This window comes from Rousettus aegyptiacus, unplaced genomic scaffold, assembly GCF_014176215.1.
Source record: "Rousettus aegyptiacus isolate mRouAeg1 unplaced genomic scaffold, mRouAeg1.p scaffold_m13_p_1, whole genome shotgun sequence".
Classification (NCBI taxonomy): domain Eukaryota; kingdom Metazoa; phylum Chordata; class Mammalia; order Chiroptera; family Pteropodidae; genus Rousettus; species Rousettus aegyptiacus.
This window is the reverse complement of record NW_023416284.1, coordinates 170,012,816-170,037,595: the sequence shown is the minus strand read 5'-3', so window position 1 is coordinate 170,037,595 and position 24,780 is coordinate 170,012,816. Positions and strand designations below refer to the sequence as shown.

General features: G+C 35.5%; 1 protein-coding gene across 8 annotated transcripts in view; it reads right to left on the bottom strand.

The window, feature by feature from the left end:
- The window catches only part of UTRN (utrophin), a 446,823-nt gene that overhangs the window by 206,596 nt on the left and 215,447 nt on the right, over positions 1-24,780 (bottom strand). For 7 of the 8 annotated variants that reach the window (XM_036222314.1, XM_036222327.1, XM_036222319.1 and 4 more), the window contains one exon: positions 10,570-10,759. In XM_036222314.1, the coding sequence (XP_036078207.1) occupies positions 10,570-10,759 (190 nt within the window). Of the gene's footprint in view, positions 1-5,013; positions 9,172-10,569; positions 10,760-24,780 lie in introns of those variants that run through there. The other variant, XM_036222335.1, reaches the window with a different exon arrangement.

Genomic DNA, 24,780 nt, shown 5'->3' with positions numbered 1-24,780 from the left:
GTACACACAGTAGTTTTCCCTGTCCACACAGGATACATGCTACGACCCCCAATGGATGCCTGAAACCACAGATAGTGCCAAACTCTATTTATTCTAATTTTTCCCCTATACATACATACCTATGATTAAAGTTTATTTTGTAAATTACTCACAGTAAGAGATTAGCGACAATAACTCATGATAAAATAGAACAATTATAACAACATACTATAATAAAAGTTATGTGGATATGGTCTCTCAAAATACCTTGTACTTTGTACAGCATAGATATACTGGACAAAGGGATGGCGGGGCAGAGCTGGATGGTGCGAGATTTCATCATGCTACTAAGAATGGAGCAAAATTGTAAACTTATGACATTTATTTCTGGGATTTTCCACAGATAACTGAAACCGAGGAAAGAAAAAGCATGAATGACAGCAAACTACTACAGTCAGTGACAAGTAGAGATGTAGGTATTGTCTCTCATGACTTGTGCCATTTTGTCTACAATCTCTACCCACCGAGGGAGTGCAGAATGCGAGAGAGAGTAAGGGAAGCAACCCACCCAGGTGCCCAGACGGCTCAGATGCAACATGCCTAAGGCATCAATGCAGATGGGTTAGATGTACTAGGCCAGTCCTTCTGTATTTGGCATTTTTTTCTATTAAATATCTCAGCCTTCACAAATTTGCTGAACTAACAAAACCAAGAATTTCTCATAAAACCAAGAAGAGACGATGCTCCATATGATCAACTAGAGTTCTACCTCCAGGCTAGTGACCTTGACTCAGACAATATGTGTGTGATGTGATTACAGAGAGATATGGAGAGATTGTAAGGACTGATCCTAAAATATCTGCATCTCAACATTCAGATCATGCTCTATGCCCTAGAACAATTGGGGATTTAATTATTCAAAGATAGAATGCTTCTCAATCTGAAAAAAAAAAAAAGCGAGGGAATTTGGGGGAATAAAAAATATAATTTAACTATATGGGATGTAAATCATTTGAAAAGACACCATTCCATTGTTTTTTCTTTTAAAACACATAATCATAACACCCCCTAATAAAGAAGACCCACACATGTAGATGAAAAATGTTGTGTGAACTTACTTCATCAATGAATCTGATATCTGTTCAGAGACTCTGTGCCTTTGTGGTCATGCACCATTGCCCTTGGCACTATAAACCTATAAACCTCCACATGCGAACAAACTCTCTCTCTCTCTCTCTCTCTCTCTCTCTCTCTCTCTCTCTCTCTCTCTCTCTCTCTCACACACACACACACACACACACATACACACACACACACACTCCAACACTTTTGTAGATTTCGCCCATCAAGCAAGACTTGCTGGGTAAAAATCTTCTGGTCTACTTCCCTTTCTCACAAAGTACTTGGAGGCAGCTGCTTAGTACCACAAAAGACAAGGTTTTTCAGGCATGGTTTTGAGATCAGCACACATTCACTGCATGTGTGAATCAGTGGTCACCAAAACGGCACTGTATACCACATAGAGAGAACAAGCAACCAACAAGAGTTTAAGAAAAGGATCGTAGAAAGTAAGAATAAAATTATGCTCTACTAATATTTACTATGTGATTTTACTAGGGCATCTGTGTATAATTTCTAAACAAATAGAAAGATAGCTAGACAGACAGATGTTTAAAATATTTTTACCAATAGAACTACATGATCGAAAAAGTTTGAGATGACTAAAACCATGTAAACTAAAGTGATTTAAATATATATATATACACACAGGCAAATAAAAGTTATATTACTTACATTTAAATTTTTAAATGCTTCAATCATGAGAATTTCAATTTATAATATTAATTTTATATTTTTCTATAATGGTTCATATGTCAATCTACTTTAGAAAAAAAACTGGTCCTACCATGTCTTCAGTTAATAAATATTTGATAAAAATTGGCACTAAGAAAGAAATCATGACTTACAAATTTCCTTTCGGATTCAACTAAACTCGATCAGCATTTAATCCAAAGATTTAATGATAAAATATTCCAAAATAACCAGATAACAATGAAAATAAATTGAAGTCAACTCTCATTTTTTAAATCGTTTACATTCAGCTCTGCTTCTACTGTGCTGTATTAGAAAAAAATATTTTACAGTCATTAATATTTTAAAAGAACTAAACAATCAAACCCAAATCTGGAAAAATTAGCATCCAGCATAACGTGATTTTAAGTCATCAGGGCAATTTTCAACATTGTTAATTATATCTCCAAGAAAGCAGCACTTATGTTTCAATTTCCTGCCCAAATTTTATGGGATGTATAACCAGGAAGAAATATTTTTAAAAACAAAAAATACAAGTAAATGTGTGAATAGTTTGGGGCGGGGGGGACACATTTTAACTCTAAGAGCTGTGAATTCCAACTGCCTCTTTTCATTTCTCCCCTCTCTTCAAAACATACAGGAAAAACCACAAAATGAGAATATTCAACACAAAATTTCAGTTGCACAATGCGTAAACTATTTTCTGATACTCAAGAGAAGTATGAAAGTAAGCAATGACAAGATACCACGAAGGAAAAAGTCTGATAAAGACATAATTTCCATATATGTAAAAGAGAAAAATCCCAAAAAGGAAAAAAGGGGAGGATTAAAATGCCAATGTGAATTTTAAAATAGTCATGTCTCCCTTGGATTATGCAACATGTCTTTCTCATTCATGTCAGTCTGTAATAATATAGACTGCCTCTATATTTATATGAAGAAATACTGAAATTTACAGCATTCCCCTTCTAAAAACTAAATTTAAGGAATGTAGGAGGTATAAGTAGAGATAAAGTCATTATAGCATTTACAATTTAAAGGGAAGAGAATGATAGTGTCTGGAAGCAAATAAATGCCAAACTCACTAAAACCTTTAAGTACTACATGCAGACTATTGATAAATAAAATAAAATTATTTTTAGTTTGTAGAGATATCTATGTCAGTATTTGAGATGGCAATTGTGAATTAATATTTAATTATGCAACTAAACTTTTATTTATGACACATGAGTTAACATAGTCAATAACTAAGATCAGCTTTCAAAATATAACCAAGCGAATAAGTTATATCTGTTACAAGCTGATTAATTTTATAGTAATTTTCCTACTTCCTATTTTGGATTTCCAGTGCTTTAGACAAAACCTCATATATCATTGCCTTATATTGACACCTGCTGGAAAGTACTGGAATTCTATATTTCTCATTGCATTATCTGGGCAGTTAATTTTGCATCTCTGAAAAGAAATGTGGAAGATATCATTTCACCTGCAAATAATACAATTTTAATTTTCTAAAAAAAAGTAACATTCATTCTAAACATCTTAATTTTAATGGTTTCTTTAGGAAATTATAAATCTCAACAAGTCTGCCCAAATTGTATTTCTGATGAGAATTAATTTACCCACTGACTTCAGTAAGTGAACTTCTGTTTATCTAGGGTGTAATTATGAAACTAATAAAGCAACTTTCTCCAGTATTTGAACTTCTTCCATTTAATACCTCAGACTAACATAATACTTCGGTCACATGACTAGAGAAAATTATCTGATTTTGTGAGAGTATGCATATAAATGGATCAGAAAAAATGACCCAGCTAATAAAAACAGGATGCATTATATATTCATACTTGTAGTTAAAAAGATAAAATAGCATGCATTAGGGAAAGTGCTTTTTCTTCTTTATTAAAAAAACTACCTGTTCATGAAATATATCAATATTTTACCAGAATAAATTTATTCTCTGAAGTGAGCTAAAACATAACACATTAAAATAGTTTACAATTCTTTACAACTGGATTAATTAAGTTTTAATTAACTTCTTATGGAAATAAAACACTTCTAAGTATTTCTGCAAAGAATACCTCACTATCTTAATCTGTGTCCTAAAACTTTTCAAAGAAAAAGGTTTCCAGACAGAAATATACTTAATTGATCAACCTATAAGAAATAAAAATATAATATGATAAAGTTAATAGAATACTGCTCTTCGCCCCTAATCTGCTGCCATATAATATGCACAGTTTAGATGCTTAGACACGCCATATTTTACAGCATCAGAAAAATAATACCGTCCTAGAGACAGCTGTTCAAATTACAAATGAGTCTGAGCAGCTAACAGTACAATGAAGATACATTCTTGGAAATGGTACTAAGAATATGATATGAAGAAAGAATTCAGTACCGAGGTGCTGTATAAACTGCTTTAACATTCCTGTTACCTTCCTTCCTTTTTTTTATATCAAACCTTTCAAATGCATGCAAATACTCCAAATTTTGACAAAAGTAATGAGATATTATAACTTTAGTTTAAATAAAATAAAGCTATGATCAAAAACATAATAGTTAAATTAAAAAATGCAGGAGCTCATTCAATGGTTAATGTTTAGGATGACGTAGTATTTGAAATTTGCAACTGTCAAACAAGTTGCCTCCTGAAAGTGTACTTAATCCACCTGTCCAAATAAAATTAAGTTCTTTAAGCTTAATTATAACATATATAGATTCAAGAATATAGGGGACATTGTGTGATGATATTAATTTAAATCTAATAGTTTTCAAAATGTGCTTTAATTTTTCAAAATGAAAAACAATTAGTCGATTATAAAGAGATGGACAGTTTTTAAGTAATCTACTAAAAGATTATTTTAAACTCTTAAATTTACTGAAATTTACATAAAATTAATGTACCATTCAAAATTAAGATACTATGAAGTATCAGAGGTAACAGGTCTTAATGAATGTAGTTTTGCTTATTTTCTTCAAATAGTTCACTAGCCCCTCTCAGAAGACAAGATTTTGTCAGTTGCAAAATAAAATAAGCAGAAAACAGTACTTGTTCCTGTATTTTTAAACAATATCTAATTAGTGGTTCATTTTAACAGCTTTACCAGTCACTAAGAAAAAGAATCTTTTCTGATAAGAACCCCGAAAGATTAGTTTTCAGAGCCTTAGAAACAGTAGAATTGTCAGACACGAGAGATCCTTATATTCAATCACTGTTACCTTACAGAGCTTCTGATACCGAGGAGAAGAAACTGCCATCCTTTGTAAACGATGTAACAGAACCACAACTTTCTGCAGAGACGTTCTCACCACAGCCATCATTTTAAGTTTACCACACTTCTGGAGACACCTCAGAATTTGCATTATAAATGAAGAGCAATGATCATTTCCTCCCGGTCACTGGACAATGATTTGCCAGTTGTCTGAGCATGCTCGTTTCCAGGAATGTATTTGAAAGATACAGGGGCTCAGGTTCTAGGCAAAAGGAGGCTGGTATTCCCTTCAACTTCTCAGTTAAAAAAAAAAAAAAAAAAAAAAAACGTATACAAACACCACACAGAAAGCCCCCAGCAGATGCTCACAGCCAGTACTTGCTCAGTCCGGCATAGCCAGGAAATAAAGCAAGTTGAGCAGCCAAACGCTGCCTGCTGCTGGAAAGGAGTGCGCTCAGTAGCCAAAAAGGATATTAAGTGAAACATTAAAGCTGCAGATACAAAGCAGACATCCCCTGGGAACAGAGATTCAACACAGCACCACCACGGTGCATGCCTCGCAGCCAGTTTATATTAAGAGATAGAGTGGCATTCACTCACTCTTTAGAGGGATGCGTTCAGTAGCCAACTAAATGCAGCTCTGGCTGTGCTCTGTGAGATGAGTTGAACAGACCCTGTTACAAACCTAGAGAAGAGCAGAAGGGTATCTGAGTCTAATGATATCAGACCATACGTTTTAAGTGCTAATAAATCACCTGAGACAGGTCTCAGAACAAGATCATCTAAAACAAAACAAAACAAAAATACCTGCAGGGGTATGTGGCTTTACCTAAGACGCCCTAAACGCAGAGTCGTCCATGGGCTCACAGATGCCTGCCTGGGAGGAAAGCTATTAGAAATCAAATTTCTAATGTTAAGTTAGGACTCCTCTAATTAAGCAGCAAAGTTAATTTAAAAAAAAAAAAAGTATGTAATTGACTACTAAACATTTCAAATTACTGCATTTCCCTTTAGCATGTTTATGATCTTATTTTATTTGTCATAAAGCTGTTTAATATAATGAGTAAGAAATATAGGACCAAGTATAGAATTTTTTAGTTTTATAGGCATGTGTACAATTTGAGGTTCATTTTCTACTGAAGCTTGAATACCATCATAAATACCAATTGGAACAAAGTACTATTAGGAAATCAGCAAAATAACAGAATGATTAAATGACTAGGTCAAAGGGCACAACCAAAAATAGAACCCAGACGTTTCTCATTATCAGTGCTCTGCTCAAACCAATAACTGGGATAAAGCTGCATTTTCATCTTTCTCTAACATTGTTATGATTCTTTAAAAGAAACACAGTATTTTAAAGTATTTGCTTCTCTTATTTATATGCCTTCTCAGGCCTTCATTTCAGCATGATTTAAAGTCCTCTATTAGGTCTTACAGAGTTGTGTTTATCAAGCAGTGTTTTTGTGGGCTCCTGCTTGTGTATTTTTTTTTTTCCTCCTGTAGGTCTATACTGAGAACCTATACTGCCTCCTTCTGGATAGGCTAACAATGTCAAAATATCCACATGAAGGCAAAATCAGAAGATGTAGTCAATGATGGTGTAGTTAAAAATGTTAAGTTTTTAGGCAAATATATAGAGATAGAAAATAGGTTAGTGATGGTTTAGGTGTGGGGAGATTAGGGAGCTGGCAGTGGGGGACTCACAGCAAAGGAGTACAGGGTTTCTTTTTGAGGTGATGAAAATGGTTGATCATGATGATGGTTATACAACCCTGAATATATCAAAAAGAATGGAACTGTACACTTACCCAGATGAATTGTATGGTCTATGAATTATATGTCAATAAAGCTGTTATCAAAAAAAAGAAGAAGAAGAAGAAGAAAAGAAAAAGAAAAAAAAGAAAGAAGTTGTAATCCGTGCTCCTGAACCAGCAGGGAAAGTTTCCATAATACACGTATTTTCCCCCAAACACCACACTGTGTGTGGAGCCGGGTCCAGGCGGAGACTGGAAATGATCTAAACAATCGAAGTCTGCAGTAACGGAACAAGAGGGTGGAAACTGGGCAGAAGGAGAACACAGGAGATGAAAATATAATGAGCCCAGAACACATATTGTTAGAAAGCAGAAACAGTCCCCGGATGGAATGACACCCCCGAAAGGGAAGAGAGCGGCAGTGCTTTACCCAGCAGAGAATGAGAACATCTCATTTCACTGGTACTTCTAAGATGTCAGACTTACATGTAAAACAATAATTAAAAGAAAAATATGTTAGAATGTAGGCATGAAAATTAAGAATGTATTTGAGTTAACAGATAAACTGAGAGGTCAATAATAGAGATTCATTCAAAAGCAAAAATATAATAATAATAATAAAAAAGTTTCTGAATCCTTGGCCAAAGTCTCTCGTCTGAACATAGATCCATAGTGACAAATGGATGTCGGGCATCTCCTCTTGGATGTAACTCAAATGCCTCCTTTCAATATGGTCAAAATGAAAGGTACCATCCCATCACACACCCTATATTCCCAACCTTAATGGACGCACACTATCGAGTTATTAGGTCTACTCTCCCTGTCATGGCCTCATTCCTAGTCATCATCACCTCTGACCAGATGGCTACAGCATATTCTAACAGACTGCTATCAATCTTACCTGTTTCAAACCCGTCCCTCATAAGACCACCATTGTAAAATACAAACCCCACTGCGCCATTCTCTTGCTTAATATCTTTTAATGACCTCTCTCCATTGCCACCAATATAAAATACTTAGCAAGTCATACAAGACCCTCTATGACTGGACCGCTCAGCTCTCCAGGAGCTTCTCTTTCCTGCAAATCTCCAAAGGATCAGATTTTCTCTCACCAGCCCTCTGCTGAGGAGTAAAACCTAACTGCCTTGCAGCAGGGTAATGAATCACAAAAAAAATACATAAATCCAAACGATCACCCATCCTTAACAGAAACAGTATGTATCATAGCATACTCCCCAAAATCTTCTTCCCCTTGCGCTTCCCAACTATCCTTCATCTAAATTTACCCAAATTCACCTTACGCTGAATACAGAACAAATTTCATTGTCATGGAATGTTCCCATGGACCTGGATCCAGCTGTCACAGACATGAAGCAAGTGTAATCAGTGAATGTGTTGTGTAAACAGTTCTACATACACCCCTTTGTACACGGAACATACATATTCTGAGGTCCTTAGTCCGTATTTCTTACTGCACACATACACTTCTCACCACCACCACCACTACCACGTCATTAGAAAATTTATTTTATGATTTCAGACGCTTCTGTATATTCATTTTCTTCAACAAACACCTGCCCATTTCCAAACAAGTTTTCATTTTAACCGTCTGTTCACTCACACAAAAGGAGAGTCATTACTAGAAAAGCCCATAGGAAGGTAAAAATTCTCTTGCCTCAGAAATACTCAGCAAAAGGTATTAAGTCTCCAGCAACCATCGACCTACAAAGAGCCAAAAATAAAGCCAACAAATTTCTCTTAACAAAATGGAGAGAATGTTTTAAAATTAAGAGTATTTAATAAGGAGCGAAGGAGTGAAAATCATGCAAATTGCCACAATGTGAAACATCCTAAACATAAACAACTGCATGTGTTTATCTTTAGATAAAGTGGTTTTAATAGGCTCCTAATAAATGCCCTTTTTAATACTTCCTATGAACCAAAACAGACTATTTTAACAATATTAAATTATTCTGAGAAGCATTTAATATACGTCTTGCAATCTATTTCATTATTTTAGTCAGCAACCTTTCTTTCCTCATGCTGGTTGCTATAAAACAAGTAATCCTGTGCTAAGTTATTTTTATTTAGAAAGATTGAAACAGTTCCATTTACATTTATTGCCACAGTTTGAATACTCATTAAATATTGAGATGAGTTTGGGCTATGGTAAGACTATATCCTAATATATCAGAAGACATTATTAAACCTTAAAACAGGTCTGTGTTTTGCTGGTGCTCACCATCAAGTTCATTTCAAGCCTCCCTTGTTTGTTGTCTATAAGCTGTTACCTACTCATGTGCACAACCTAGGTATCTTTTGAGTTTAACACCATTACACAAATCAAGTGTCTATGAGATTTGTAGGTCAAGCTTATAATTGATTATGTCACAAAAATTAACATTCTAGCATCTACTCACCCCCCCCTAAAAATGAGGTGATAGCTAAATATTTTATCAATTAACATTTATGGTGACCTGATCAGATGATATAGGGTGAGAGACAAAAGAAAACAGTTAACTTTGATATGTGCTTGGTCATTCACATTACCAAGTCACAAGTATATTATACAATGAACAAGAAATAAGTAGGAATGTAAGCAAACGCAGATTTTTGTTAAACTTGCGAAGTCAACCATAAAACGCTCTAACGGTCTTTATGTATAGAAATGGGTTATATATAAATCTATTCCAAAAAGATCCTTTAAAAAAAGTTTTTTTATAACTTTAATAAAAACAATTTCGAACTCAGAGAAAACTCGTAAGAATAAAATAGTTCCAAGAAAGTATCTGTACCCTTTTATCCATTCCTAAAAAAGCATTCAAAAAAGTCATCGGACTGAATTTCGTAATGGTGAAGTGAAGCTCGGGTCCAAGGGCAGCAGTCAGTATTTACTTAAGTTTGCAGACAGAGCCCCGTGTGGGCAGCAATATGAAATAATGTAACCTCTGCCCCTGTAGAACTGTGGGGTCAACTGAGAGAGAAGGAGACATGCATCAAATGACGATGGTTCGTGAGTTCCCCAGTGCATCAAAATAATAACTGTCAAACTGATGTGGGAATGCCACGGCATAAAGAAGTCATCAGATGTAAAATTGTGGTGGACAAGTGGTGAACAAGGAGGATTCTCCATCGAAACAGATTTTGAAGTGAGAAGGCCTCTGACTGGCAGGAGTAAGTCACTCTACACGAAGAGAACGGGAGCTCACGGGCAATGGCGCAGTTGTACTTGGGGACAGAAGAAGAATTCAGACATGCTTCATAAGAGTCCTCATTTCACTTCTTAAATGAAAGATTTTGTATTATCACACTTTATGTAAATGGAAAACTTGAAACTGGGACTAAATACATGGTATTTATCAAGCTGAAGCCATAAAAATAATACCTTCAAGCCCAATGTTCTTAGTTATAAACTAAGTAATAGAGCCTTTGCAGCTTTTATATTAAGTATTTATAATAAATGGAGAAACAACTTCATATTAAGAGGAAATGTTCTTACATAAATGTAAGATTCAATAAGCCTAACTGTAATAGGGCTTAAAATGACAGAAAACAGAATAGTTATGAGCCTGTAATTTTAAATAAACAACCATTACTTTCATAAAATATGATGTTTTTCCTCAATTATTAAGTAAAAATGTTATATAGATCTTATTTCCAGAAACCAATTATTCACAGGGGAGCATGGATTTCATAACAGAATAAGGCGACAACCTCACCTTTTAATGGTAATAAATTTGCATGCAGATGGATCAGACAAGCACAGCGTAAGTAAAAACACTGGTTGCAGTTTGCCATGAACTTGCCTGCATCTGCCGTGTGAGGTCCTTGGCCAGGACAGCGTCCTGGAGCGCATTCTCCCGCTGAGAGGCATCCGCAAGCACGTTAACTGTGGTTTCTGCTTCTTGTATCCACTTTAAGAAGTTCTCCAGGTCCCTGCGTGAGGCCTGCACTGTCCTCAGCTCAGCCTCCAAGGCACTCTGTCTGTCAGCAACGCTGCAAGTGACAACAGGGCAGGCACATCTCCATTACTTACAGTGTGACAGTCAACATCGCGCACACTACAAAAAGAAAATTAATGGACAGCTTCAAAGGAACCTTTATTTTACTTAAGTACCTAACGTAACTGGGAGGTTTATTTATATGTGTGTCTAGTATAATCCCTAGTGCAGGGGTAATGTGAATTGTGAGAAGAAGGAGAGGGAGGGAGCCATATAAATACTAACAGAATCACATCCATGTCATAAAATAATTTCGATTACATTTTAAAACTCATAATTGTATGGTTATTCTCCATACGTTTTATTTCAATACCTTAGTATAATGCCTGACACTAAAAAAGTCAATATCAATAAATATTCATAGAATAAGTGACTAAATGAATTCTAGGAAGAAGTAAAAGCTAAAGAAACATGTAAGATAAAATAAAAATAATTTAAAGGGATTACTTTATATATTTTAAATAATTCAGATCAATACAAATTGGTTCTTTAAACTGATGTAATAATATTATACTTGGACGTTGGACAACCAAGCTTTTATAAACCATTCAATAAATCTATGTCAAAATTAAAAAAGATCTTAGAGTTGCTTGATTTAAGAGATGCATGAACCTCTAAACTCAATCTCTAAAACTTCACATATCTCAAAACTCTATTATAAGATAACAACTTAATTTAAAAAATAGGTACCAACAATTTCACTCCTAGGTATTTAAACCAGAGAACTGATAGCATTATGTCTAGATAAACACTTGTATACAAATGTTTATAGCAGCATTATTTATAATAGCTAAAAAGAATCAAGCAAATATCCATCAATTGAGAAAGGAAGTGATTAACAAAATACAGTATATTCGTATAGGAAATATTATTCAGCCATAAAAAAGAATAAAGTACCAATACATGCTACAACATCGATGAACTTTGAAAAACGTATGCTAAGTGAAAGAAGCCAGACACAAAAGGTCACATATAGTGTGATTCCGTTTACATAAAATACCACCAAAAGAGGTGAATACATAGAGAGGATCAGCTGTTGAGTAGGACTGTGAGGTAGAGGCAATGGGAAATGATGGCTAATTAATGGTGGATTTATTTTGGGGGTAATAAAATGTTCTGAAATTAAGAGTGTGCTGATGTTTGCACAATACGGTAAATATACTAAAAACCACTTATGTGTACATTTTTCAAAGGGTAATTGGATGGTATATGAACTCTATCACAATTTAAAAATCATCACCTAAAATATGATCTCATTTATACATATTTTCTCTCTGTCCAGACACTCTTCCATCCATTCATCACCATCCATCCGTTCTTATATTCAATACATAGAGGGGGAAATGTCTCCATCATTAACCTAATATTAAAATAGTTATTTCCAGGTGCTGGGATTTAAGGTGGTATACTTTCCTATTTATACTTTTATGCATTCTTTGGATTTATGGTGAATAGGTATCTTTCTTACACATCAATAAACATATTCTTTAAAAAATGAATAAAAGAATTAAACAGATATAGCATCAGAAAAGATATATGGGTGGCAAATAAGCATATAAAAAGATGCTCAGCATCATTAATCATCAGAGAAACATAAATTCAAACCACAATGATATAGCCTTACATATTAAAATGGCTTTAGGAAAATGACTATACCAAGAGTTTGTGAGAATACAGAGCAACTGCAACTCTCATACATTGCACACAGGAGTGGAAAATAGTACAGCCATTTTAAAAAATAGTTAACATTTTCTTTTATAAAATCTACAATGCATTTAAGATACAATCCAGCAATCATACTCCTAAGTATTTACCCGAGAGAAATGAAAACATATGTCCACACAAAACCCATATGCAAATGTTTGTAGCAGCTTTATTCATAATGGCCCCAAACCTGCAATAACCCAAATGTCACCAACTGGTAAACAGATAGACTGTGGGATATGCATATAATGGAATACTACTGAGCCAAAGAAATAAGCAAACAACTAATAGATAAAACAACATGATGGAATCTCAAATGCATTCTGCTAAGTGAAAGAAACCACACACAAAATCTACATACTATGATTCCATTTGTATGACATTCTGGAATGTCAGCAACTTCATCTCTGCATGTATTTACTCATTAAAAACCTCCAGGAGTGCTTGGCTGCCTACAAAAAACTTCACATTGTTGAACTGAGACTCAATGCCCTCCATAATCTATCGCTAATTTACATTTCCAGCTTTATCCCCAAGTTTTCTCTAATACTCTATTCAGGTCAAAGTGGAATGCTCCAGTTTATCTAGAATATTCTTAATACTTTATCCACATAAAAATTTTCTAACCACATATAAATGTCCTTCCGCCATCCTCACTTACCAAAATTCTACCAGTCCTTTAAAGGTTAAGGACTATCTCCCCCAAAACATAGCTCAATTAGGTTTCCTTGCTCTGCATTCATCAAAGGTCAGTATTCCACTTTATACAGAAATTAATTACGTGTATCTTGGGAAAGCCCTTGGATTGTGATTTTATTCCACTCTTAAATCTTACTTTAACTATTTCACAGAGTTTTCTTTCTGTCCTGTCTCACTATGGGCCGAAGCAGTCTTTTACATCTCCATATTTATCAGAGTCTTTATTACAGTATTATAATAAACATTTATAGAATAATAAAAAATCTATTTATAATAGGCTTTTAAAATTACCTCCCAAACATCATTTTTCAAGAAGCTATTGAGAGATGTCCTCCACAAAACTCAGTTTGTAAATCCAGAAAGAAGCAGATACAAGAAGCATAAAAATAAGAGATCCAATACAGGGAGAAGCAAACGGGCTCCCATGCTAATGGTGGAGGATCTCAGAAAAGGGGGTGATGAATCCAAACTGGATCAGATGGGGGCTGTCATCACCATTCCAATAACCATTTCTTTTTTTGACTTGTCAAAATTAACAAAGGATACATCTTGACAAAACAAAATAACCCAAAATAGAACCAAAAAGAAAGAAAAGAAAACGTGAGATTCAGAAAATAGGGATTCTGGACTAGGAAGAAAGCAAAGAAAACCCCAAGGATGATGGCTGTGCGGCAGATCTAGAAAGCATATCTCCAAGGAAAAGCATTAGAAGTGACAGACTGTTTAACGTGATTGACTTTGTGGGAAATTGCACTGTCGGGTCATTGGAAAATGTGGAAAGAATTAGCAATAGGTGCAAAGAGAACTAGCATATAAAAACAAGGCAATGATTAATTTCAGGTAAAACAAACAGAGAGGAAGCAAAATTATAATAAACTTCAATGCTTCGCTGCCAATAATGTTTAGACAGTTATAATATTGTCAACGCTGGATATCTGCTTATCTAAAAGTTCAGTGATGATATGGTGTAGCCAGTGTAGAAGACAACATGGTAGTTCCTCAAAAAATTAAAAATAAAGTTAACATATGATCCAGTGATTCCACTTCCAAGTATATACCCAAAAGAACTGAAAGCGGGGTCTCGCAGAGAAATTTATACCCTATGTTCATAGCAGCACTACTCACAATAGCTAAAATGATTGATGGATAATAAGCAAAATGTTACAATATGTACAATAGAATATTATTCAGCCTTAAAAAGGAAGCAGATTCTGACACATGTTACAACAGAGATGAACTTTATGCTAAGTGAAATAAGCCAGTCACAAAAGACAAACACTGTATGATTCCACTTACACGAAGTACTAAGAGTAGACAATACACTGAGTCAGTAAGTAGAGGGGGGAACTGGAAGTTAAATGTTTAATGGGCAAAGGGTTTTACTCTACAGGATAAAAAGAATTATGAGGATGTATGGCAGCGATGACTGCACAATAATGTGAACGCATTTTATAGCACTGAATGGTATAACCAAAAACAGTTAAGATAGTAAATTTTATGCTAAGTGTATTTTACAACAATTTTAAAAAGTGGGAAAAAAATATCAGTGATGAGAAGGGGAAGAGAATGTTGGCATAGGAAAGCTGTATCCTATGTATTTACTAGAATATGATGTTAACAGACAATGTCTAAAATTGATGAATCAGAAGATAATGGTATACTTATTTTATTTAGAATATAAAAATATAAATGACAGAAAGAGACGCTAAAAGAAGAGAAAGTAATTGCCCCTACAGAAGGGGAGTGTGGTGAGTAGTGAGAGAATCGTCATATTTTTGTTATAAACCTTTCGGTACTTCTTTGTTTTTAGAAAAATATTTTGTAATTAAGACATTATCATCAATAACACTTTTAGAGAACTATAACTGAAAAGCTTCATCATTTATTAAAATCTTAGTTTAACATATTGTGACACAGTATTCTAGTTCAAACTTCAGGATTCAATTGATTTTGAAATGATTATAATGATTATAAGCTGAAAAATAGACCTCACAAGGCAGAAGATTCTCTTTTTTTTCTAATTTGTTTATTTCCATTAATTTCAAGTATACAGTGCATTGGTTAGACATTTATATAGTTTATAAAACGATCCCTCCAATTGCTTCTTCTCTCCTAGCCAAAGTTAACTGCATCCCTATGCCGTGCTCCCCAGCCCTGTGACTTTTTAATTTTTTTTTGTAATCAAATGCATATATTTCTTTAATTTTTAAACTTTGAAAGTTACTCACCAGAATTTGGATGGGCGGTGGTGGTGTTTTATCTTCCACCTAACCCTGACCATATTGACGATTATTAAAACATCAACAGAAAAAAATAAGTTAGAAATAGCCAAATAAAGGCTATGCCAAAAAAATCCCAGATAGCAAAAAAACTAAAGGAGTACACACGTGCGATTACTCAACCCTCGAGAGATGATTTTTAAAAAACACTCATAAAATTTAGTAATAATAAATTTAGTAAAGGCAAACACTTCCATTTTATATAATCAGTATCCTTTATTTTTGAGAATATTTATATGCACATGATAAGTTATATGGCAAATAGCTAATGTAAAAAACAGATCATTATAGATTCGTTGTATGAAACCCTAAGAAGGGCCAGACTAGAGCAAAGAATGCAAATGTCTGAGAACCATAGTGAGTGAAGCCAGAGGATTCCCTACACATGAGAAACATTCACACGCCAAACAAGCACAAAGGACCAGGCTAGCAGGGGAGTCGGAAAACCTAACGTGATGGTTCAAAGCAAAAGAGAGCTGAGAGGATCACGAGCACTTGGCCTTAAACGATACTGAGTCCCTTAGGCCAGAAAACACCAGCAACACACTCATGACCAGTGGAACACTCCGAATCCAGAAACTAAGGCATTTATTGTAAAAGTGTCAAATTATGACACTTTTGTGTCACTGATGGGAAAGATATTCTGCATTAAAATATATTCGCTGTGTAGGAAACTTTTGAAAAACAACTGTTAGATGAGGTAAGAGCACTCTGGTTTGTTGGTTATGAAAGACAAAGACTAAGCGTTTGGGAGCAAGGCAGAAAAGCCTCCAGCACTGACTCATGGCGAGAGCCTGGGCAGCTGCCTGCCTCTGCAGGCATCATTCATCATCCCTGAACTCACTTGGCATCCAAGGTCCTCCAAGGCCCGATTCTTGGTTACCTCCCCAAGAGTCATCTCATCACGCCAAGTCCCGTGCTTTATTTATCTACAAAAATCCTCAAAGTCGTCACTGCCTCTGTCACATCCAGAGCTTCACTTTTTACTCTTTTTACCTTAGATACCCTTCTCCTTCTCTCTCCACAATAACTTTCTCCTTCCCACCACATTAATTTTTACTTACTCTCCAGAATTCAGTGCAGACACCTTCCAAACCTCTGGTGCCTCATCTTAGAGCACTCCATGATTTATGGCTATTAGCATGCCATTTGCTGCTATAATAAAATACTACAAACAGTGGCTTACAGTGACGAAGTTTATTATCTCACAATTGCAAGGGTATGTTTCTGAGAGGGGTCTCACTGGACTTAAAATCAAATGGTCGGCAGGCAGGACTGTGTTTCTTTGTAGAGGCTCTAGAGGTGAATCTATGGCCATTTTCAGCTCCTAGAGGTCATCCACATTCCTTGGCTTGTAGCCCCTTCTTCCATATTCAAAGGCAGAAAGAGGTGTTGAGACCTCATGCCACACCTCTCTGATCCAATCTTCTGCTTCCCTCCTCCACTTTTAAGGACCCATTAATGGAACTGGGCCCACGCTAATGATCCACAATAGTCTCCCCATCTTTGGGTGCCATTATTCCGCTTATCCCACTATACTGTACCTCCAATCGTGATTGAAAGTAACTGTTTTCTTGTCTGTTTAAAGCTTGTGAATCATCAGCGTACCTGATCCCCGCCAAGGCATATGCACAGGAGCAACTCAACAAGTATTTATTAAATAAATTAATACCAAAGTAGGAATAACAGCTGGCTTCCGGTAACATATTAAGGAGAAAACAAGGTATAACCTCAGTGTATCAAGGCATAGTAAACACTCAATAACTATAATTTCCCCTAACCTTATATATGAATTTGATGTAATACTGGGAAATTAATTTTTCAAAAAGTTAATTGTTTATACCATGCAAATATGCAACTGAAAAATACATGTCCTGGGGAATTTTTTAAATTCAATATATCTAGTGTCAGATTTTTTTATCATGAAGGTAATCAACTACTAAAAATAATGAACATACCAAAAACTAGACTCAAGTTACAGTGGTCCTAATTATCTTCATATTATTATAATAAGCATTTAAAATTTTTATAATCAAGTTACAGTGGTCCTAATTATCTTCATATTATTATAATAAGCATTTAAAATTTTTATAATCATAGTTTATATTAATTTATAGCTTGAGTTTAGAAATTAATATAATTTCATATGAAGTTGCTAATGGAATATAGCTCAAAGGTATCAGTTCTCCCATTTTCGTCTTTTTACAAATTAGATTCAATGCTAGAGTAAGGTACACCGGACACTAGAAGAATCTTTTATACATTTTCAAAGAATTTCACATTATGTATCATACTGTCATAAGGCCAAAGATAATGGCTAAAATTAGAGGTTCAGCAATGTGTATGCGCACTTTATTACGCAGCCTAATAAATCACCATTAATGGCACTGGTGCACAGCTGTCAGAAGAAAACAAACTAATTCTACCATTTACTAACTCTACGGATTGAGGTCTATCACTTCAAATCTCTATTTTTTTTCACCCTGAAAATAAGTGACTGTGACTGGATGAGTAAAGGACCCATTTTAGAATTTTCAGGAGTCATTTTAAAACTACATAATTCATTACATCACAAAGATTATAAAACCTGCTAGGAGAGTTCCTCCATTCTCACCCCCATCCCTAGCTGCAAATTCCTTGTAAGAATCACTGCATGTAAATAAATGGACAAGTGGTGTGCAGACAGCAAAAAGGTTGGGAAGTACTAACATGGAAGTTTTTTCCAAAGGTCACACCAAGCACTGAACCTATATATTAGTCAACAATTCTCAATGCAGAGTTTATACCTGGCAGGTCTGATAGCTACATCTCAAGAAAGATCAGAACAGAACTAGAGGAAGTTCTGAGAAATGTAATGAGAGCATACAAGGGAAGAAGCGCTACAGTAGAAAAAATTATTTTAAGTTTGGAAAATTGTGGCTACTAGACAAAGGTGGAGAAGTTTTATAAAAAAATCTTTTTCAACCTAAAATTCATAAAGAATATGGACAGGCTGAAAACCTAAAAGAGATAACACTTGAAGTTACAGGACAACTTTAGCAGAAACAAGAATTTTTACTTCAAAAATAAGTAACAAACAATAGATTCTTTAGTACAAGAAATGGTGCAGAATAAAAACATAATAGCTTCTCATAAAAGATTAAAGGAATTCGTGTGTGACAGATTTATAGCAGTTTGCATTAAAGGAAACTGGGATTTTTAAAATGTAAACTCAGCTTTTAAAGAGATTTGTTATTAAAGCAACTGATGTTACAAAATAGCTCATAGTGATCGATCAAATAGCTTATAGTTATTTTGTAGCATAACAAAATGTGGCCACCCATATAACTGACTTTTTTAAATGTTATTTTCGAGATGTTAAATAATACTTGATATTTTATGCTACAAGAAATAGTTTAATCAAGTGTGCATATGCTTATAATTGGTCAAAAGAGTGTTTGAACATAAATAAATCATTCTTAGACATTAATGGAAAAGAGCATCTTAGGAAACCCACAGATAAGTGATGTTAAATTTTAGTATACTTAAAAGGTGACCTTTACAGTTACGAGGTTTAAATATATTTATCTTTTTTAGAGCAGGAAAATAGTAGCAGCAGTAGTTTGAATGGCATGTAGAAAACCTAAAATGAAACATTCTTTGAGCTTTTCAAAGGATACCTTCACAAAGTAATTTTGTTCTTTGCTAAATAAAATAACATTTAGTAGAAAAATATATTAAAACATTCTTTGGGGAAATGCAGTTGACTTAATGATTAGTCACTGCAGATATCGCCAATGATCTGTGTATGGTCTTTTGATGACCAACCGTTGGTACACTGAGGGTCATTGTCATGCACTTAAAAATTCACTCCATGAGATTCAAGGAGATTGTTCTAAGCTGCTAATACGGCACCACCAAGGAAGCTCAAGAGAGAGCCTCCACCCTTACACCCACCTCATGATGCCTGCCTACGACCTTGTATAACCCAAAGGAACAGCTCTCCCTGGGGCTGTCACTGCAAGTAGATATTCAAGACCACAGAGCTATTCCCGTGAGAGGATTTATCTCACCTATCCTCCTCTCTTTTAGCTGAGTCACTACCAGACATTTGTCTTCTAGTCAACCAGCAGTAGACTGTAACTCTAACACTACTCTGTACCTTCGATCCACCCCAAAAACCTTTCTTCTGCTATGTCCAGAACTCTATTCTATGACTCTACAGATCAATCTCTTCACTTTGTCTTAAGTGAAATTAACTTCCCTGGGTCATCAATTCCCCTGAAAACTTTTAATAAAGTTTTTCTCCCTTTTTCTCTCCAACCCTATACTCCTCGGGGTGAGGAGCTGGAATGAGGGTCTTCCTCCCGGTTTACTACTGCTACTTCCAGGCCATTGTTCTCTCATCGTCCAGGTAAAATCCTCTTCTTTCAAAGCATAAGACATTTATCCATTATGTTCATATCCTGACCTTCAGGTGCACGGTCACCATATATGGTTATAAAGGTTGCTCACTGCCTCATCAGGTAAGTGGTGTCTGAAACCCAACTCGAGACCCACTTGCTAAGCCACAGGCTCTAAGAAAGGACTGTACCACCCTGGAAAAAGAACATCTTAGACACCATTATGGACTAGAGGCAATCCCGGTCTCCATCCCTCCCAAATACCTTCCTCTCCCCTGGCCCTTTTCGCTCTCTTTCATCTGCATTCTTTTTACTTGCCTCTGAGTAGATGAACATTGCTGAAGAACACTACAATAGGTCTATCTTCCCTATACATTTATTATTATAAACCATCACTGCCCAAAGATACTGGAAAGTACCCCTAGGAAGCTCTCTTTCCCACCATCCAGAATTCTAATTTTATATCTGATCCTCTTTCTTTAATCTCTCTCAGTCCCACCTCCAAACTCACTGACAGCATGCCTCATGGGTCGGAAAGAAAGCAGAAGTCACGGCACAGGAATCACTAAGGCTCCAATCCACACATCTGTACTCATCTTCTCATTGCCTGCCCCCCCCCCAATGGAAAACACATCCCAATTCCTACCAACCTCAGTTCCCCGGATCTCACCTTGTCTACTCAAGAACTTCCATTCCTCTCACTTTGTCCCCTCTGTCTCTACTAAATCATTCCCATGAACATAAAAACATACTTTACCGTGTCTCACTTTAAATAAAAATTCATCACTTCTCTTTACTCTTCAACCCCCTTCCAGTTCTGACCCAATCTCTCTGTCCCTCTTCACTACAAACTTCTCTAATGTCCTTCCCACAAATTGTTGCTATTTCCTCACTTTCTTCTCATTCTCTAGCTTGTAACCCCATCACTCCCTTGAAACTGCTCTTTTCAAAATCGCCAGTCTTTGCCAAGCTGTGGAATTCCATGAATGATGTTCTGTATCATTTTGGCTGATTTCTCAGACTAATTTAATGCAGTGGATCATTGCCTTTTAGAAATATTCCCCTCTCTCCAATACCTCTTAGAAATATATTTTTCCCCTCCACTTTTGAACATCACAAATCCTAGATTTTCCTTCTACTTCACTAGAAATTTTTTCTCAGGAACTTTTGTTCTCTCTCTTTTCTTTTTTTCCCTCCATCACTAAACCTGAAGCTCTAGGGACTCAATCAAGTGTCCTCTTCTCTATTTTACTCTTTTCTTAGTGATCTCAACCAAGATTTAACCTCCCAATGTAAATGCCGAAAACTCCCTAATGCATATCTCAGGCTAAGAATATCTGAGTTACAGATTCATACAACCAATGGCCTATTTGACCTATATATTTAGATATCCAGTAGGCATCTCAAATCAACATGTCAAAATCCAATTTTTGCTTTTCCTCCCTCAGAAACTCCCACAGCCTTTCCCAACAAATGGTACCCACCCACTCATCCTCTAACAAAGCGCCATCTTTGACTGTTTCTGCTCCCCCAAACCACTTACCTAAACCATCAAAACATATTTTCTACTTCCAAAGTGCATCTCAAAGCCATCGACTTCTTACCACTGCTGGCACACAATGGCGCAAGGTACCGCTGACTGTCACCTGAACCACAATAATCACTTCTGTACTTGTCGTCCCAATTATTCTCTTATACCCCTACTGTCTATTCTCCACATGAGATTCAGAGGGATTATATTTAATATTATAAATTAGACAGCATCAATCTTTTGTTTCATAATTCTAAGAGCTTCCCATTAAACATATAATATCTAAACTCCTCCCCCATGTCATGAAGTCCAGCATGAACTGGCCTTTGCCTCCCTCTTCTAACCCATTTTAAACCCCTTTATTCATTATATTTCAAACACGATCTATGCTCTTTCCTGCCTCGTGACTTTTACATTTGCCTTTCACTTTTCTTTCAGATGGTTTCCCTTAACCTGAGTAGCTCAAATGCCTTCTAAATTATGCTTTACAAATCTGTCCAAGCTAACTAAGTCTCCCTCTTACATAGTACCTCTTTCACTTCCTTTTCCTCCAAAACAATCACCCATAATTATGTAACATTTTCTTATTTACTACCAGGTAAAATTCCTGGGGGTCGGCACAGGGCATTGTTTATGGCTGAATCTTCAGGGCTGATTACAGAGCTTGACAAACAGGAGGCTAAATAAATACACATTTAATTAATTAACTAATTAAAGAGAAAAGGAACAAATAAAAGTAAAGACTATAGGCACCAGTCTTTTAGTTCATTATGGAATTAAATGTACTCAGAAAATATCTGTGTACTTGAGGTTGATATTTATGAAATGAAAACATCAGCATTCTTAGGCATATACCACAAAGACATTGTTTGTAGTCTTTAAAGACAATAAAATAGTGGCTGAAATATTAAAATGATGCAGCAGAAGATTATAATTTTTAGCCTTTTTTTTCTTTGCCAACTCAGAAGGAAAAACTAAAAATGAAATGCTAGCAAAGAAAATAAAAGAAACAGGTTGAAAAAAATAAAGGTTACTTTCAAGGAAACAAAGTAAGCTTCTGAGAGAATAAATGAAGTTGACTGACTCAAATCTCTTGAGCCTCATACTGGTGTACAGGCTAGAAAGATAAAGCTACCAGGACTTTTCAAGTAAGCCCATCGATTTGGGAGTGACAGGTGCTTTAGCATTCGTTTTAAGATTGTGAAGGTTGAGCCTGGTTGGTGTCAGGCCATAGGACACAATCTCACTATGAGTATGAGTATCTTCTATTGATCGTTGCTTAAAGGAACTGACCAAATATACAACTGATAAATGCTAAAGAAGAACACTTCATTTTTATTACCCTGTAGGGAAAATAAACACATACTACTGAAAAAGTAATAACAGAAATAATGGAAGTTTCAAAATGAACAACGAAATGACTGGGAAAGCAATCAAAGGTAACTTCAAATTTTTGCAATGTAATCCATTTTGAAAATAGTCAAGGGCTTCATAAATTCGGTCTTTAGTAGACACAGTATTCACATAACCCTTTGTAAAACTATGTACATTCCGCATGCCCAGCTGACCATCATTAAGTTAATGAACATTAATTAGAAGGACAACATTATTGCAAAAGAAGAAAATAAAGTTCCTTGACTAGATAAATCTGTATTTGTGACTCTCATATGACATACCTGTCTTTTTAAACACTACACCCTTTCTTTCCAGGATGGTCAGACTTCTGCTAAGGCAGAAACACTTAAATGCAATGTAAATTCCGCACCCATGATAATTTTACTAAATGCTGTGGTCTGAATGTTTCTGTTCTCCTCAAATTCCTATTTTACAATCTTAATGCCAAAGGTGATGGAGTGCAGCTTTCGGGAGATGATGAGGTCGTGAGGGCAGAGTCATGACTGAGATTAAGGCCCTTCTCAAAGATGTCTGAGCGCTCTCGTTCCCCTCAGCCACATGAGGACGCAACGAGGAGTCTGTGACACAGAAAGGGGCCCTCGCCCTACCATGTTGGCACCCTCATTGTGTACTTCAGGCTCCAGAACTGTGAGAAGTAAATTCCTGCTCTTTATAAGTCTCTCAGCCTGTGGCATTTTGCTACAACAGCCTGAACAGACTAAGACACTAACCAAGGAAGTTGCATATTCTAAGTTCCATCTAACAAGAAACATTTACAATATCTATATTGCATTCAGCAAATCAGATGATCAACAATCTTTATCACTATATTGCATTCAGCAAATCAGATGATCAACAATCTTTATCATTAATGTAAGTAGAGACTGTTCAAAATGACTATAGATAAACAAATGATAGTGACTCAACCGTCTACTAATTTAACCATAGACAGCTAATTTAACCAAAGACTGAAGCACAATGGATTTCTAAGGAAGACAATCTGACAGAGCACATGATAATAATTTGGAAAACTTTTGCTGAGCTCTTATTATGTATGAGGAACTTCTATACATAATCTTTGATCCTCACAATAATCCTATACATTAGATATGTTCTCTACTTTAGAACCAAGGAAAGTGAGACCCAGTGATTTAAAATAACTTGCTCAAGACTGGTAAGACACACAGATGGTAAGCGGATAAGCTAGGATGTTACTCATGAATGCCAGATACCACAGCCAGTGTGCTTTCCATTCTGCCTGTATAAACCAAGAATTTCCTTAAAAGAGGCGAGGCAAAATATGGCCTCCAAAATAGATGCGCAAAGAGAAAAATACTTGTAGTTAATGATCTATAAGATAGTCTTTATAACATAAAGTTATATTGTCTCATTTCCTTTATACTATTTTACCATAAGTAACTATGTGTGTGCATATTTGTATGTATGCAGGTATATATGTACATACATACCTATTCCTATACCTATTCACATACACATACATATACTATACATATACACAGGCACTCCAGGGTTAAAAGAATAGTTCAGACCCAAATCAGGGATCTACACTCCAAAAGTTACTATAAGTACATTTCAACTATCACTATTGCTATTTGCACTAAAAATTTATTAACTGGCATTAAGAGATGTAAGGAAAAAAACTTTCGCAGGTTAAAATAATTGGCCAAGATATGTCAATTAGTTCAAAATGCTGGAGACAGATTTATTGTAATCAGAATCCAAAACATCAGGAGCTGTGTTTCAGAATTTAAAATTTTTATATATTAGAAAACTTTTATGAATGTATTTATATGACGTATCACCCTCAAAGAGGATCTGAGGCAGCAAACACATTAATATTTCTGCAGTTAGGAACAAGGCTATTCACACAAAGCAGGATAAATAAGACTATAATAAATAGCCTCACGTCAAGTCAAAGTTTTCTGTTATCACAGCGTATTGAATCTTGGCATTGCAGATAAGGGATTGTGGACCAGTAACTGTGAATGGCCAAATTACTTGGGCC